The following is an 18,897-nucleotide window of genomic DNA, read 5'->3' on the forward strand; positions in this document are numbered from 1 at the left end:
ATATATATATATATATAAATATAAAGTGCTGTGAAGCACCAAACATAAAAATTAGTGAAAATAAAGCTACGTAACTGTCTGTCTGCATTAGATAGTCTGAGCTAAGCTGTTGAGGATGTTACTTATATGTTTTGTCAACTGTTTCTAATACAAACGCTAGGACAATCTGTAGGCTGTACCTCAGAGTCAGTATGTGATAAGAAATTCCATTCACTTACAAAACTAGTTAAAGTTTTATACAGATCAATTTCAACATGGAAAAGTAGGAGGGAGCATATTCCTCATTGCTGATTATCAGAAGCTTGAGTCTAGTGAGAACTTCTGATTTCAAAAGGAAATTTCCTCCCTTTTGCTAAACATGGTCAAAACTCTAAACATGAAGTAAAGTCAGATTGACCCACCACATTATCTTGGGCCCAGGCTCCGAAACTATGAAAGGCCCCAAAGATTTAGCAGATGACAATCACATTTGCAGTTGCCTTTGGACCAAAAAGCCAATCCATTGCCACTGGGGTCTAGGGTATTTTGTTATGCGTCTATTAACACAAATGATGCACTGTGTGGCTGGCACTTTGATGGAGTACTGAGGCTGTATAAATCCTATTTTAAGAAACTTAAAAGGGTCAACTTCAATAGGAGCAGTGAGGCAGTAACCCGGGCCTAGTTGCAGTGCCGAAGCTACTCCGAACAGTTGATGAGCGGGAGTGCGACTCCCTTAAAGAAGTAAAAATGTTACTCTTTCATGCTTTCATACTCCTGTTTCATATAATTTCCTCCTCAGGCCTTGCATCATTCATGACACAGTTTTAATATTTTAAATAGTGTAAACTTGACAATGACTAGATGACTATACAATTTAGGCCAAGTTAACACATCAGTTATTTGGTCAGTTATTTCCATCAGTGATTGTGAGCCTGTGAACTGATGAAAATAACTGACCAAATAACTGAAGTGTGAACTTGACCTTAATGATATGCCAAACGTATCACAGTGGCTGATACAGGATGATAAATTTGGTACATCTTCAGACACCTTTGTCTAACCACCTACTGGTTAGCTTACTTTGTGCCGAAATTTTGCTGGTACCTCATAAACCACACCCATGGAACTGCATATTAGAGGGGTGCATTATTATTGCTAGAGCCACTATGGGACATTATTAATACTCTGGGCACTATGGGCACAGCAGTAATTTTTGCTGCACTATGATATTTGGTTCTGTTGGAGCAGTATAATGTACTGAACTGTGATATCTGGTTCTGCTGGGGCGATATTTTGTGCTGCACGGTGGTAATGCTGACCCCATCTACTTGTGTTGTCCACACCTACTTGTGTTGCTCCCGGCTAATTTTGTTATTCCTGCCTACAACATGGGGACACTTTTAGTTTTTTCCAGGGCCACTTTAAGTTTCCAGTCTGCCCCTGAGAGTATTCATTTAAGTTTTATTGTGGTTCTTGGAAATGGTAAAATCTCAAAAAATAAAAGGTTATGCACCCCTTATATGGTTGAGGGTGAGTTCTCAGAAACATTTTTTTCTGGTGGACCCCTCGGGTACTATGGGGCGCATTATTATTGCTAGAACCACTATGGGGTATTATTAATACTGTGGGCACTATGGGGGCTTAATTATTGCTGGGGGAATTCTAGGGGGCATTTTTATTACTGGGTGCACAATAAGGGTAATCTTTATTGCTGGAAGCACTATAGGGGCATTCTTAATACTGTGGGCACTATGGGGCATAATTATTACTGGGGGCTTTTAAGGGAGTATTATTATTAGTGTTGATCGCGAATATTCTAATCACAAATTTTTTATCACGAATATTGGCACTTCGAGAATTCGCGAATATCTAGAATGTAGTGCTATATCTTCGTAATCGCAAATATTCAATTTTTTTTTTATCAGTACCCATGATCCCTCACTGCTTCTTGCTTGTGGGCTAATGAGAAGGCTGCAATATCTTTGAATTTAGGAGTAGTGTTGATAGCGAATTCTCGAATTCGTGAATATATGACAAATATTTGCCCAAATATTTGCAAAATATCGCGAATTTGAATATATCCCCTGCCGCTGATCATTGATTATTATTACAGAGGTTCAAAAGGGGGCATTATTATTTAATAAGGCACAATAGAGGGCATTATTATTAGGGGCATTTAAGGTATCATTATTATAACTGTGGTACTTGAGCACACTATTATTGTTGTAGGCACTATGGGGCATTATTATTACTTGGGGCACTATAGGGGCATTACTATAACTGGGGGGCATTTTATTATTGGGCACACTACAGAGTGCATCTTTCTTGCTGGAGGCACTATAAGGGCATTATTAATACTGTGGGCACTACAAGGGCATTATTATTGGGGGCCTTTAGGGGGTATTATTATTACTGAAGCACTATAGGGGAATTTAGTACTACTGGTGGCACTCTTTTTTTCTGTAGTATTTAGGGGCATTGGGGAGTAAAGTGGGTACAATATAGGGGTGGCAGCAGGATGACACAGTGGGAGCATCACAATGGGAAGTTTGTGTTGAGAAGGTGGGGAGAATGATAGAAAACTGAGGAACCTAAGACATCTGTGTATCAAATTTTGTAGAGAGAAGATGTGACTGAAAAAAGTTTCCTGCAGTCTGGTCCGAATGGAGAAGATAAGAAAACAAAGCATCTACAATCATAAGAGAAGTCACTGAATGTAATAGTTACATAGTGCTGTTTTTCTCCTGTATGTTTGATAGCACTGAAAGATGAGGTAGCATGCTGAAGGTAGGGCAGGCTTAGTGCATGGCCTACTTCTCAACTTCTCAGCCCCCTCCTCCATATCTTGATTAAGGGCAACTGGAGGAGGCTGAGGTGGATACAAAATGGCAACTCGCACTGGACACTCACACTGGGGAGGTATTTTGTGCTGCTCTGGGGATTGTGTTGTGCTACAGCAGTAATGTTTGCTGCACTATGATATTTGGTTCTGTTGGGGGCAGTATAATGTACTGCACTGTGGTATCTGGTTCTGTTGGGGTGACATTTTGTGCTGCACAGTGGTAATGCTGGCCTCACCTACTTGTGTTCATCCACCTACTTGCGTTGTTCCCGGCTACTTTTGTTATTCCTGCCTACAATATAGGGACACTTTTAGTTTTTTTTTCTTTAAGTTCCCAGTCTGCCCCTGAGAATATGAATTTCAACTTTATTGTGGTTCTTGGGAATTGTAACTTTTCAAAACATAAAATGTTGTGCACCCCTTATATGGGTTGAGGGTGAGTTCTCATAAAAATTTTGTTCTGGTGGACCCAAGGAAGCCTATTCTGACACTTAGTGGGAGTAATGAATTTGGAAGAAAATTCACCTTACAGTGAATGGCTGTCCCAGTTACAAGGGAAAACTGAAAACCAATGGAAGTCTTTTATGACCTCTTGGGAACATATTGTGTCAGGCCTTGTTCACATCTCAATTAGGAGATACAGGAGATACAACATGCAGTGCACCCTGGTCTAGTGGTCATGTGGCCAATGTCCAGCATAAATGAAGAGTTTCGGCCGGACAAAAACTGCTGCATGCAACATTTTTTTTGTCTGAATGAAAGCCAGCATTTGTGCCGGAACAGGCAGCTAGATCTCCTAAAAGGAGATGTAAACGTAGTCTAACAAAAATATATACAAACATAACTAAAAAATATATAGAAAAAACCCACACTCTCCATGTCAACCCAAACTGTTGCTATAGTTGCCCTGTCCACATGAGACTATACACATTGGTGGTCATTGACTATGACACTCTACACCAGAAACTGACATAAAAAGTTGCAAACCTGCGGTTTGCAACTTTTTAAATGCCACTGCACCTATATTTAGGCACAAGTGGCATTTTTATGCTGCCCCTGTCACTTTCTCAAAAGTATTGGCTAGGGCAGGGTGTGGTGTGGGATATCATTACTACTAATGTCCATTAGGAGTATATTACACCTGTTAATCCTGCACCTACCTAATTAACTAAGACTTAACTTTTATTAATTATTGCTAATATGACTTATGTAAATAACTAAATCATTAAAACTCCCAGTAATCACTGGCCTTTGTGTATTACTTGAATTGCCCTGTCAGGATTGTCACCTGACAAGGTATACCTTCTACTAGGTGAATACACACTAGTGCCGAACTGGCTGCGCGCTGCCTGTATAGTGTGTAGGCACTGTGTGATTTCTTGACACTATATTACTAGGCCACAGTGATAGACTGTTTTAAAATTAGAGCTTCACGTGAAGCTGTAACTTTAAAACAGTCTATCACTGTGGCCTAGTAATATAGTGTCAAGAAATCACACAGTGCCTACACACTATACAGGCAGCGCGCAGCCAGTTCGGCACTAGTGTGTATTCACCTAGTAGAAGGTATACCTTGTCAGGTGACAATCCTGACAGGGCAATTCAAGTAATACACAAAGGCCAGTGATTACTGGGAGTTTTAATGATTTAGTTATTTACATAAGTCATATTAGCAATAATTAATAAAAGTTAAGTCTTTATTAATTAGGTAGGTGCAGGATTAACAGGTGTAATATACTCCTAATGGACATTAGTAGTAATAAATTGTTGTATAACACACCACATCCTTGCACTTAAAGGGAAAGCATAGTAATTGAAGTGTGGGACATCAGTCTCGACACATTCACTATTGTTTACGCCAGTGAGCTGGTGTAAATGACAACTGAAATCTACTCCAGCTACCAGCTGAAGTAGATTTCAATCTAGGTGCATGGACTGCCTTAGGATGTGCCTAATTTATGACAAGGTCTGTGCCTAATTATAAGGTAAGCACATCTTCAGGCGCCGTTTTTCTTCTAGAGTTCTCAGTTCTTGCTATAAATAATGAAAACTCTTTTGTTTGTTATACATAACAAAAGAGAAATATACCTGTTCCATCACATGTTCCATTCATGAAGCTGTCCTATCCTGAGCCATTTATTGTGTACAGAGGACTACTTTGCTACAGCAATAAAAAAATACTTGAATAAGTAGCTAGAGAATCATGAAAGGCTTGCTTACGGTCTATTTGGTCAGCAAAGACTTCCCCATAGATCATCCAGTAAGGCATGTAAAAAATGTTCTTAGCTAGAGTCCATGATGGTTCTTCACTTGGAAAGAGAATTGCTTGCCTTGCCACACCGAAACTCATCAACACTACCAACATGATAATCACAAAGTACATCATGTCTATCATCTGTATGGAACATAGAAAAGAAGTATAAGCAAAAGTGGAAAATTAGAAGAGTATGAACACAATCATATAATCAAGATGGACATTTTCGTAGATTTCACTATATTGACATACTACACAGAGTACACATATCTTTTCCTGCCATTAAACGGTTTGAAAATTAAATTTACCTACCATACACACATTCAGGCCAATTTTATATCAAACAAAATATTCAACAAAGTGTGAATATGTGTATTGGACTGCGGGACAAAACTGGGGAAACCTGTTGTAAGCAAAGAAAATATAAAAGCTCAATGCAGGTCTTTCCCCGGTCTGATTGGAATTCAGTCAACCAAATGAGTCACCAAACCATAGATTGTACTGCATTGTATTCCATCTAAAATGTTTTCTGCCAAGCTATAATCATAAAAAAATGTGAAAACCAGGGCATAAATAAAGCAAAGGAACCTCAGAGCCAAAAAAACAAACAAAACCAAAATGGTGGCCTCCACTGGTGTTAATTCATGCCATGAGACCTCTTCATTCCAGGACATGAGAGTCAAGAACTTATTGATTCCCCCAACCCTTCATTTCAGCACAGTAGTTTGGCATGAATCTCTGGCCGTTGTCCCTCCCCTGTTTGGTGGCATTGTTTTGAATGTGAAAAAGGGAATGCTATGAGCAGCCATTTTCCTGCTGCGTAGTCCTCCTGTTTATTAATTTGTTTGGGGGCAGTTGATAGCTGATCACTAATGCAGGCCAGACTCATCTGGGAATTTCTTCCTGACTGGATAAACCTTCTTTTACTATTTTTGGTCTTTTTTGGTCGCTCTTGGAAGTAAAAGCGTAAGCTCTGTGTGTTTGCATCTGATATGTTTGTAGTATTTATTTTCTAGCTTCTTGCGTAGTTAGTTCCTGTGAGTATCCTTGTTCAGTCCTTTTTATTTGTAGTTCACCTTTTCTTCGTCTCTCTGCCTTTGCTTGTTCAGCTCTGCTCTTGGGGTGTTTTTGTCTCTGGGTCCCAAAGCTGTTTGTTTTGTTTTAGGACAGTATTGCAGAGATGGGGTTCACCAGGGGGATGTGTACGGTCTGTGGTATCGGTATTAGGCTAGTATTCTGGGGTAGATCTGTTTTTTTATTTTTTATTTCTGGTTATCATTATTCGTCTGCTCCAGGACCTGACTGTCATCATCATCATCATCATCTATTCTAACCATCATCCGTTATCATCAGCATAAGAGTCCTGTCATCTATTGGTGAGCTCCAATTATCTAGAATTTGTGTTACCTGATAGTGTTGATACATGCATTCATATTATTGTTCTTACGACCATCCGGTTGTTATACAGTTCTGCCCTACACTAAGTCCTGAGGTTATCTGACTACCAGGAGACACTGTTAGTACCTGGCAAAGGCAACTGCTATGGGTGAAGTCTAGTTGACAACTGGTGTCATTACAGGGAGTCCTGTGCAGGTTTGTTTCCCTTATAGCAAAGTGGCACAAGCTGCCCATCTCTTGGGCTGTAATCCTGCCCTTGTTTAAATACATTTCAGATGTCTGAGCTTGAAATAAATCTAGCAGAGCAATAAATGGGGAGATCTCTGGATCCATGCGAGGTACAGGGCTGGTTATAGCTACATATGTTAGAAAGAGATTATCATGGACTATATGATGTCTGATTTTCATTTTTATATTTATCATGGGATAACCCCTTTTTAAGAATAGATGTTGATATATCAGGCCTTTTGCTGCACCTTGTATCTTTACATTTGTTTAGCTGACAAAGGCTACTTTCCCCTTTTTTCTTATCAGCACAGTCATACTTGTTAAACAGTGTGATTTTAGAACTGTGTTCAGGAGACCGGCAGAACCAGTGTAGTGATATGTGTGGGTTTTGATGACTTTGTTAGAGAAGTGTGGGATCTCACAGTTTATGTAGGAAGAGAACTTAATGTCATGTACAAAAATCCTACTCCTAAGTGATGATTCCTTGCTATTAATATGACAGCCTAGTAGTTCAAAAACTAGAACTATGAAAAGCAAATAGTAGACTGTATGAAGTTATAGAATATATTTTCTTTATAATATGTTCTTGTAATAATGAAACATCACTCTATGATTCATTTGTATGGCATTTATTATGTAAGGATTTCCTTATGATTAACACTCTAGTGCTACTTACAGTATATACTACACTATAGCACAGTTTTTACCATCTCAGGTAGGGTGCACTGTAATTCTATTGTGCATTTATAATATTTCAATTTTCTAGCCATAGTGTGTATGTATTTTACAGCCTGAGCACATGTATGAAATTAAATTGAAAATATAGTTCACTAATGTACTCACTCTCATTTCACAAAGGATTAAAAGAAGTAGATGTGAAATAGTGTCTGTATATTTTTGAGGTGCAATATATAGTAAGGGAGCTGTTTGTGGTTTTGGCTGTGAAAGGATAGCGAACGACAGAATACGAATTGACTGTCTACACTGGTGATGGACTTCTTTAAAGAAGTTATTTGGGAATTCATTTATTTTAATGGTTTTGCATTGTTATTCTACCAATAACTGCAGAAAAATGTAACTTTTACCATAAAAGAGATAGAAAAGTAAAAGTTCAATTTTTCGGCCATAGCTTTTACAAAAGAAATTATTTGACAGGTCTTAGCTGGCAGTTGAACCCTAGACCTTCTATATAGCAGGCAGCAGCCTTGCCCATTAATCTATAGAAATGCTATACTATAGCGATAAAATTTCTATGGCTAAAAACCAAAGTTAATGTTCCTAAAATAAATATAGAAAGAAAGAAAGAAATACAGCACAATAATTGCATTTTTCTAAGATACTTACTATTAAATATCACAAAACAGTACTTGGTATCCCTGTAATCATAATAATTTGTACAATATAATGAACACATTAATTATGGTGATCAGTATACACCATAAAGAAAAATGGCAACATTTTTTCCCTTAATTTAACCCATAATAAAAGGTGATAAAAATTAAAATCTTACTAATGTGGATAGCAAAATGGCCTGATGTAAAAAAAAAAAACATTATGGTTGTTATGGCTATGAGTGTGAAAGGGGCTGGAGGGGTCCCACATGATTTGCCTGCACAGGACCCTGAAATTCCTGATGGCAGCCCTGGATCCTGTTGCCTTTAAGGAATATTACCATGGATGTCTTTGGTCTGTAATGTTTAGGTATGTAGGACATGACAGTACCAAGTAACATCTGCTTGAATGCCAGGGTCCATGTTTTCCTAGCATCACATTGGCTCTGCTGGCTTGAATTCATTCCATAGTGCATTCTGGTGCCCTTCCTTCTCCAGGTTAATGAGGCACATACACATCTTGTAAAAGTAAACATGATACATACGCCTAGGCCACTTAGGCTCCATAGTAGAGTTCTGATGCCCAAATTACAATGGAAGGTTCTTTCAGACAGAGGAGGTCACCAGAGGCACTCTGAACTATCTGTGACTACACAGCCCAATATATAGAAAACTGCCAAGCCCTATTTTTTCTGTCACCTTTCTATCATAGCCAGAGTTAAAGACAGGCTTGTCTTTTTCCCCCATGCACATCAATTATTCTTGGGTCTCCATGACCCTGTCATCCGTTTATTAGTTGTCCTTTCATGGACCACTTTGGTAGGTACTAATCACTGCATCCCCCCCCCAAGACCTGCCATTTTGGAGATGATCTGACCCAGGTTTCTAGCCATATTATATAGCCCGTCTCAAAGTCACTCAGATTCTTGAATTTAAATCAACTTCAAGAATTGACTGATTGCCACCTAATATATCCCACCCCTTGAAAAATCTGTAACTGTAATAAGATAATCAATCTTATTCACCTCACCAGCCAGTTGTTTCATCGCTAAGGCTACTTTCACACTTGCGACAGGGGAACAGCCTGCCGCATCCGTACTACCGCAAATCCACCATGACGCCGGAAGTCTGCTCCGGCCCCATTCACTATAATGGGGGTAGGCCAGAAGTCCGGCTACAGCACGGCAAACATGCCGAGAGGCTGCTGGAATAAAACTACAGCACGCTGCGGTTTTTGTCTGGCTGCCTCTTGGCTTGTTTGCCGTGCTGCCGCAAGTGTGAAAGTAGCCTAAGGCTGATCGGGGAACATTATATTGCATATGGAGATGCCACTGTCAATAGTCACCCTCTGTACCCCATTGGGCTCCCTGGGACACGACTGCAGAGTTCTGATAGCAGCAGTGGCAACTGGAGGTCTAACAATGGCCATCAGCCCTGCCATGTAAGGAAGCCTGTTAGGGCCTGGTGAGTATGTGTTCTTCATTTATTGTATAACATTTGGGGCCTTCGAGAGTTTTCTTATAACTCAAACATAATGTTGACTAAAGGCCTAAAGTAGCAATAAGAATTTTAACATATGTCACATATGTGTTCTTCTCAAATTCTACAACTCCTTACATAGGGTGTGGATATGCAAAGTTTCATGAAGACATGCTTCTTTTATTCACACGCACCATGATACTTGGTATCACATCTTGTGAAGTCACCTGAGAGTCAGTATTTGAAGGGAACTGGCTTTAAGTTTCTATATATCTGGGTACACACAGTTACTGGTGTAAAGGAAACTGGCTTAGATGCCTATAGCACCAAATCAGATTCTACCTTTCATTTTTCAGAGCTCCTTTGGAAAATAAAAGGTGGAATCTAATTGGTTGCTGTGGGCAACTAATCCAGTTTTCCTTTAAACCAGTTTGATAAATCTCCCCCATAATGTTTTGATAGTGTTAGGGTGCAATCACGTGGCATAAAAGGAGGGTAGTGCCATATTTAAGGCTACTTTCACACTAGCTTTCTGGTACTGAGATCCGTCATAGGGGCTCATTACCGAAAAACAAACGTGTCAGTTTTGTCCCCATTCATTGTCAATGGGGACAAAACAACTGAACAGAACGGAGTGCTCCAAAGTGCATTCTGTTCCGTTTAGTTGCGCTCCCATAATGGAGAGCAAACCGCAACATGTTGTAGTTGGCTTTTCGTCCTGGGATGCGGAGCAAGATAAGTCAATGGGGACGGATCCGTTTTATCTGCCACAATCTGCCACAATAGAAAACGGATCCGTCCTCCATTGACTTTCAATGGAGTTCATTACGGATCTGTGTTGGCAATGTTAAAGATAACACAACCGGATCTGTTCATAACGGATGCAGATGGCGGTATTAATAACGGAAGCGTTTTTGCTGAACCCTGCCGGATCCAGTAAAAACGCTAGTGTGAAAGTAGCCTAAGGCAAATACAGTAGGCTTGCCACCATAAAAAATAAAAATGTAGGTATGCTTTTTCAACTAAATGTAACACTAATAAAAGGTCCAAAAGAGTTAACAATAACAGTTTACTATTACTTTAACCTCATTACCATAGAGTTTCTGTCTTTGCCATCAATACATTTCATGAACCCAAGGGCTGTTTGTCTCATTTCTATTTACAGAGTTACTAGACTATAAGATATTTTGCAGATGTATTTCTTAAACTGATTGCTTAAGGAAGTTCTCTGGGATTCGAATATTGAGGGCTTATTCTTAAGATAGGTAATCAATATGAGATCGAAGGAAGTTTGACTCCTGCATCCCTGCCGATCAGGTATTCTGCAGTAGCTCCAGGGCCAAACACAGTGAATGTGAGCAGTGCAGCAATAACTAGATCCATTCACTTCAACGTGGACAGACCTGTGTAGTTCCAGCACCCACATCCGGTGCAGAAGATAGCTGTCTAGGAGAGCCATAGGCTTTTCGCTTCATGATGGAAACTTTATTCCGTAAAAGTTTTTCTGAAATACAAACTACCACCAGATGGAAAAATAAATCATAAACCCAAGCCAAGCAATGCTTTCTATCTTCAGTTTTCCACACTCTAGTCCTCAAATAAGCACAGCCAAGCTTACTGGCTGAAAACCTCATTCAGTAATGTAGTAGTCTCCTTAAAAGGGATTTCCAAGTTAAATTCTTAATTGGCCAATCACAGGGACCTTGTTAAATAAAATGAAAAAAGTTGTAGCTCACTTTTTCAGCCCCCTCAGATCCAGTGGTGCTGCTCTACTGCAGTAGTCACATATGGTTTTGACTGCAGAGGTGACATCTCACTCAGCAGTGTATGGCATAAGACCACTTAGGCTAGTGATTGGCTGCAGTAGTATATGCAAAGTCACAAATGCAGCCAAATCAATGTGTCACTGCTGCGGAGGTGACAGAGCCACACTGCTGGGTTAGAGTTGGCTGGGAGGGTAAGCTAAAGTTTTATTAATTTAACAAGATGCTTGCAGTTGGTCCATTGAAAGAGTATCTTGGAAAACCCCTTTAAAAGCCTGAAGTCCTCAAACTGCTGCATTTACATAAACGGTAAAGTGTACGGTCACTTAAAACTCAGGTAAACAAACAAGGGAGGGCTGCAGATAACCCCTTTAATAGCCTCAAGTCCTCAGACTGCTGCATTTCCATAAACGGTAAAGTGTACGGTCACTTAAAACTCAGGTAAACAAACAAGCGAGGGCTGCAGAAAACCCCTTTAATGAGAAAGCAAAAACTCAATTTTATAAATGTTGGCAAATTTATTAAAAAGGAAAACCTGAAATTTCACTTGCATATAAGTATTCATACCCTTTGCTATGACACATGAAATTACTCACATTTCTCTTGATCATCTTTGAGAAGTTTCTACACCTTGGCTGAAGTCCAGCTATGGTAAATTCAGTTAATTGGATATAATTTGTAAAGACACAATCCTGTCTATATAAGGACTCACAGATGACAATGCATATCAGAGCGAAAACCGAGCCATAAGGATGAAAGAACTGCCTGTAGAGCCCAGAGACAGGATTGTGTGGAGGCATATATCTGGAGAATAGTACAAGAAATTACTGCTGCCCTGAAAGTTCCCAAGAGCACAGTGGCCTTCATAATTCTTAAATGAAAGGATTTCCAACAACCAGGACTCTTTATAGTTTGGGTGCCCCCAAAACTAAGTAATCAGGGACAGGGTAAAAGGATCTTGGTAAGAAAGTTTATCGGGAATGCAGCAGTCACTCTGGCTGAGCTCCAATGATCCTGTGTGCAAGAGCAAGAAACTTCCAGTGGTCAGAAAGAAGTTTCTCCTCAGTAAAAGATACACAAATGTTTGCACCTGAAGGATTCAGACTGTGAAAAACAAGATTTGCTGGTCCAATGAAACCAAGATTGAACTTTGGCCTCAAATTTAAGTGTCATGTTCAGAGCTAAGGGAAAGCTGCATACAGAGATATTCTTAATGAAAACCTAGACTTCACACTGGGCTGAAGGTTTACATTCCAACAAGACAATGACCCTAAGCACACAGCCAAGACAACAAAGGAGTGGCTTATGGATACCTCTGTGAATGTTCTTAAGTGGCCCAGCCAAAGCCCTGTCTTGAACCCAATCAAACACATCTCTGGAGAGACCTGAAAATGTATGCAAACCCTGTGGGATCATACCCAAGAAGAAGGTAGGCTGTAATCACTACCAAAGGTGTTTCAACTAAATATTGAGTAACCAATACTTTGGACTTTTATACTATAAAAAGGCTCTCAGAGGCTACTTTTGGGTACTGTGTTTCTTGGCGAGAGATTGATGACTGCTAGATATGCCTCTACAATGCACTCAAAGGCATTTTGCCAAGTTGTCTTTGTTGTCTGTGAGAGGGGTTGCATCATTAGACTACGAGAGGCAGAATGGTTGTTTTGATGAATTGCGCGCCATCTACGCGCCATCTACGGTAGGTCATTCTGACCTGGCTGTGTGTTAGAAGCAGTAGCTATGTGAGAGCATGGATAAAGGGCGAACATGCTCTGGGTGGCCCAGATAGACCACCAGTAGAGAAGGTTGTTTGATCCACCAACAAGCACAAACAGCTGCCACAGTTTCATTGTCCACAATCCAGATACACATAGCACCTTAATTACACACCCCTTCTCTGTCTGGACCATTTCCAGGTACTTAGCAGAAGGAAATTTGGTGTCACAGCACCCATTACGTGTCCTGTCATTGACAGGCAGCCACCACTACCTTCGTCTGCAGTGGTGTAATAAAAGAAACCTGGACTGCTATGAACTGGAACAATATTGTCTTTAGTGACGAATCAAGGTTCTGGTTGAGATCCGTCGACTGCCAGGTTCAAGTATGGAGGCCACTTAGTGAGTGCTGCCTTTGCTGTTAAGTGACACCCTGCCCCAACTGCTGCTGTGATGATCACATATGTCAGTCAGTCACCCCTAACCGTGATACAAGGGACACTAACAGCTCAGTGATATGTGCAGGACATCCTGCTGTCAAATGTGTTGCCTCTTAGGGTTTTCTAAGGAATCTCTCTGCCAGATTGCAACACTTCTTTGGCCTGCCCAGTTTCCTGATTTATCATTAGTTGTGCATTTATGGGACCTGCTTGGATGCCAGCTTCGACAACCTATTATTCCTGGCACAGATTGCGGCCCCATATTGTCATGAGATGTGTTCTAATACTTTTTATTAAAATGCTGAATACTGTGTTAGATTGTAAAATGTGAATATGTAGACTTTTTAACCCCCATCATGTTTATAAATGTAAAAATCCTGCTCACCATTTTGCCAATCATCATAACGTAGGGTCCAAGATATTTGTTCACACCAAAGATGTCTAGCAGACGTATATACCAGTAGATAATGTTAACACAGTATATCACTCTCCCATAGCTGCTGAAAGGCTGCTCTTGTAAGCGAAGTATCATCCCAATGGAGAAAAGCAGGATAGAGATGAGGTCAGTCACATTCCAGTATTCCTGCAACCAGACTTTAAACTTCTGTAACAGCTTTCCTGGTTCCGACATCAAGATCTGAAAGGATTAAAAACATAGCTGAAATACACTATCCGTGCAAATATCATAGAGTCAAACACTGGTTAGATTTCAATCACACTTTACAAATATCAGGATTTATATATTTTCTACAAAGGTGCCATATTGTGACACCCTTCATGTCATGTGAGCCCTGATGTTCAGTAAGTTAATGACAGCTATCTGTATATAAAATGCGAAGAGAATGCTATTAACCACTAATAACATCTCCCCCGTGTACAACTATCAGTGACTGACAGCTAACTATGTATACACACTTATACAGAGAATGCTTTCAATCACTGATAACATCTCCTCCATGTACAACTATCAGTGACTGACAGCTATCTATGTATACACACTTACACAGAGAATACTATCAATCACTGATAACACCTCCTCCATGTACAACTATCAGTGACTGACAGCTATCTATGTATACACACTTACACGGAGAATGCTATCACTGATAACACCTCCTCCGTGTACAACTATCTGTGACTGACAGCTATCTATGTATACACGCTTACATAGAGAATGCTATCAATCACTGATAACACCTCCTCCATGTACAGCTATCAGTTACTGACAGCTATCTATGTATACACACTTACACAGAGAAGAGAATGCTATCAATCACTGATAACACCTCCTCCATGTACAATTATCAGTGACTGACAGCTATCTCTGTATACACACTTACACAGAGAATGCTATCAATCACTGATAACACCTCCCCCATGTACAGCTATCAGTGACTGACAGCTATCTCTGTATACACACTTACACAGAGAATGCTATCAATCACTGATAACACCTTCCTCATGTACAACTATCAGTGACTGACAGCTATCTATGTATACACACTTACACAGAGAATGCCATCAGTCATTGATATCACCTCCCTGTGTACTACTAACAGTGACTGACTTCTATCTATGTATACACACTTACACAGAGAATGCTATCAATCTCTGATAACACCTCCCCTGTGTACAGCTATCAGTGACTGACTGCTATCTATGTATACACACTTACACAGAGAATGCTATCAATCACTGATAACACCTCCCCTGTGTACAGCTATCAGTGACTGACAGCTATCTATGTATACACACTTACACAGAGAATGCTATCAATCACTGATAACACCTCCCCTGTGCACAACTATTAGTGACTGACAGCTATCTATGTATACACACTTACACAGAGAATGGTGTCAATCACTGATAACACCTCCTCCATGTACAACTATCGGTGACTGACAGCTATCTATGTATACACACTTACACAGAGAATGCTATCACTCACTGATAACACCTCCCCCATGTACAACCATCAGTGACTGACAGATATCTATGTATACACACTTACACAGAGAATGCTATCAATTACTGATAACACCTCCTCCATGTACAACCATCAGTGACTGACAGCTATCTAAAAAAATAGTAAATAGTCACTTAGTTCCTCTAATGATAACAGCTCCCCACAGGAGCAGCAGCAGGCTGCTGCTGTGTAGGAGGAGCAGAGGTCGATTTCCGGTATGCCCCGCTCCTCCTCCACAGTCCAGCAGCTTGATGTGTGACAGTACACTGTGCTGCTGCTGGGGAGCGCTGGCAGCTGAGCCGAATTGTGAAGCAGGAAGCGGACAGCTACCTGCTTCACCATTACAATCAGCTGAGAGCGAGACATACCTCAGCCGTTTCGGGACCATGGGACAGCCACTGAAATCCAGGATTTCTCGCCAGATACAAGACGATTGGGAGGTATGCATATCATTGGTGGAAAGTTACTTTAAATCATTCTTATAGTTTCAAATAAATGTATTAGTTTGTAAATTTGTGATGGCACTAAAGGTATGACCAGGTATAGATCATAAAAGGAGAGTAATTGTTAGGGCTTATGCAGCTGAAAATAAGGGCCCGTGCCCATATTGCGGACTATAAACGGCCAGTCCGGAACGTACGGGCATTGGCTGTGTGCACTCCGTGGTGCAGATCGCGGACCCATTCAAGTCAATGGATCCACATCTGCACCAGGAGTGCACACAGCCAGTGCCCGTGCATTGTGGACTACTATTTGAGCCCTTAACCCCTTCTATCCCAGGCCAGTTTTCACCTTCCTGCCCAGGCAATTTTTTGCAAATCTGAAATGTGTCACTTTATGTAGTAATAACTTTGGAACGCTTTTTTTTATCCAAGCCATTCTGAGATTGTTTTCTCGTGACAGATTGCACTTCATGACAGTCATAAATTTGAGTCAATATAGTTCACCTTTATTTATGAAACAATCTAAAATTGACCAAAAATTTTGAAAAATTTGCAATTTTCAAAATTTCAATTTCTCTGCTTTTAAAACAGAAAGTGATACCTCATAAAATATTTATTACTTAACATTCCCCATATGTCTACTTTATGTTGGCATCATTTTGTAAATGCCATTTTAAAATAGAAACCCCCCATAAATGTCCCTCCCTATTGTAGGAACTATACCCCTCAAGTTACTCAAAATTGATTTTCCAAACTTTGTTAACCCTTTAGGTGTTCCACAAGATTTAAATGAAAATGGAGATTAAATTTCTAAATTTCACTTTTTTTGCAGATTTTTTATTTTAATAAATTTTTTTCTTTAACACATCGAGGGTTAACAGCCAAACAAAACTCAACATTTATTACCCTGAGTCTGCGGTTTACAGAAACACCCCACATGTGGTCGTAAACTGATGTAAGGGCGCAGAAGGAAAGGACTGCCGCATGGTTTTTGGAAGGCATATTTTGCTGGACTGGTTTTTAGACACCATGTCTCATTTAAGCCCCAGTGATGCACCACTACAGTAGAAAATCCCCAAAGTGACCCCATTTTGGAAACTAGGGGATAAGGTGACAGTTTTATTGGTACTATTTTGGGGTACATATGATTTTTAATCGCTCTATATTATGTTTTTTTGTGAGGCAAGGTAACCAAAAAATGGCTGTTTTGGCACTGTTTTTATTTTTTACAACGTTCTTCTGACAGATTAGATCATGCGCTATTTTTATAGAGCAGGTTGTTATGGACGTGGTGATATCAAATATGTCTACTTTCTTTGTTTGTTTGTTTGTTTCAGTTTTACATAATAAAGCATAAAAAAATAAAAATAAATTTGGTGTCTCCAATTTCTGAACACTATATTTTTTTTTTTTCTGCCGTTCGTCTTGTGCAGGGGCTCACTTTTTGCAGGAAGAGTTGATGTTTTTATTGGTACCATTTTTGGGTACATATGATTTTTTTGATCATTCATTATTACACTTTATGAGGCAAGGTGACCCAAAAAATTGGTTGTTTTGGCACAGGTTTTATTTATTTATTTTTACAGTGTTCAACTGAGGGGTTTGGTCACATGATATATTTATAGAGCAGGTTGTTACAGATGTGGCAATACCTAATATGTATATTTTTTCTTATTTAAGTTTTACACAATAATAGCATTTTTGAAACATGTCTGAGAGCCATAGCTTTTTACATTTTTAAACGATTGTCTTAGGTAGGAGCTCTTTTTTCCGGGATGAGATGGCGGTTTTATTGGTTTTATTTTGTGGGGCATACGCCTTTTTGATCGCTTGGTGTTGCACTTGAAATGATGTTAGGTGACAAAAAATTGCTTTTTTGGCACTGTTTTTATATATATATATTTTTTTTACGCTGTTCACCTGAGGGGTTAGGTCATGTGATATTTTTATAGAGCAGGTTGTTATGGACACGGCAATATCTAACATATCTACTTTTTTTATTTATTTCCCTTTAACACAATAATAGTATTTTTGAAGCAGAAAAAAACATATTTTAGTGTTTCCATTGTCTGAGAGTCATAGTTTTTTTTATTTTTTAGGCCATTGTCTTAGGTAGGGTTTCATTTTTTGCAGGATGAGGTGACGGTTTGATTGGTACTATTTTGGGGGGCATACGCCTTTTTGATCGATTGGAGTTGCAATTGTTGTGATGTAAGGTGACAAAAAAAAAAGGCTTTTTTGTCACAGTTTTTTTTTTTTACCTTAGGGCAGGGGTGGCCAACCCGCGGCTCTCGAGCCGCAATCGGCTCTTTGCCGCTTCAAGTGCGGCTCTAGCGGTGGAGATGGGAAGCAGCTGCACAGCCTAATAGAGAACATGGCAGGCGCCACTCTCAGTGCACACCATGTTCTCTTCACTAGCACAGTGGAGAAGGAGGGAGTCCCTCCCTCTCCACTGTGACGTGGCTGCCGCTGCCACCAATGGGGGGATAGCAGGGAGAAGAAGGGAAGCGGCTGTGGCCACTGCACCACCAATGAATGTAATTAACACAGTAATTCAAGTATAGGAAGCAGCGGGTGCTGGCGCAGGTATCGCATACCCGGAACCCAGCCTCAATAACAGGGCACCTGAGAGGTTAATTATCGCGGTTCGGCGGATCGCATGCCCTGTTATTGAGGCCGGGTATGTGATACCGCCGCCGGCACCTGCTGCCTCCTATACTTGAATTAATGTGTTAATTACATTCATTGGTGCCGCAATGCGCTCCCCTCCCCAGTATTATAAATTCTAACCATTGGTGGCGCAGTACCTCCCCCCAAGTATTAGTATCATTGGTGGCAGTGGCCACAGGCTACTGAAGCCCTGGCTGCCATTGTAATCTCCCTGCTGCTGTGTATACTATGCACAGGGCAGCAGGGACAGTATGAAGTCCTATTCACCCTAATAGAGCTCTATTAGGGTGAATAGCACAAGGGTTCTAGCCCCTAAGTGAGCTAATAGTAATTAAAAAGTAAAAAAAAAAACACCAAAATAAGTTTAAATCGCTCCCTTTCCCAAT

At 40.1% G+C, this 18,897-nt stretch overlaps 1 protein-coding gene across 1 annotated transcript in view; it reads right to left on the reverse strand.

Moving 5' to 3' along the window:
- The window catches only part of TRPM3 (transient receptor potential cation channel subfamily M member 3), a 532,037-nt gene that overhangs the window by 63,048 nt on the left and 450,092 nt on the right, over positions 1–18,897 (reverse strand). The window contains exons 21-22 of the mRNA XM_044287287.1: positions 13,818–14,069; positions 5,045–5,219 (exon numbers count right to left, since the gene is read on the reverse strand). Coding sequence (XP_044143222.1) covers positions 5,045–5,219; positions 13,818–14,069 — 427 coding nt within the window. The remainder of the gene's footprint in view (positions 1–5,044; positions 5,220–13,817; positions 14,070–18,897) is intronic.

Source organism: Bufo gargarizans, chromosome 1 (genome assembly GCF_014858855.1).
Source record: "Bufo gargarizans isolate SCDJY-AF-19 chromosome 1, ASM1485885v1, whole genome shotgun sequence".
Classification (NCBI taxonomy): Eukaryota; Metazoa; Chordata; class Amphibia; order Anura; family Bufonidae; genus Bufo; species Bufo gargarizans.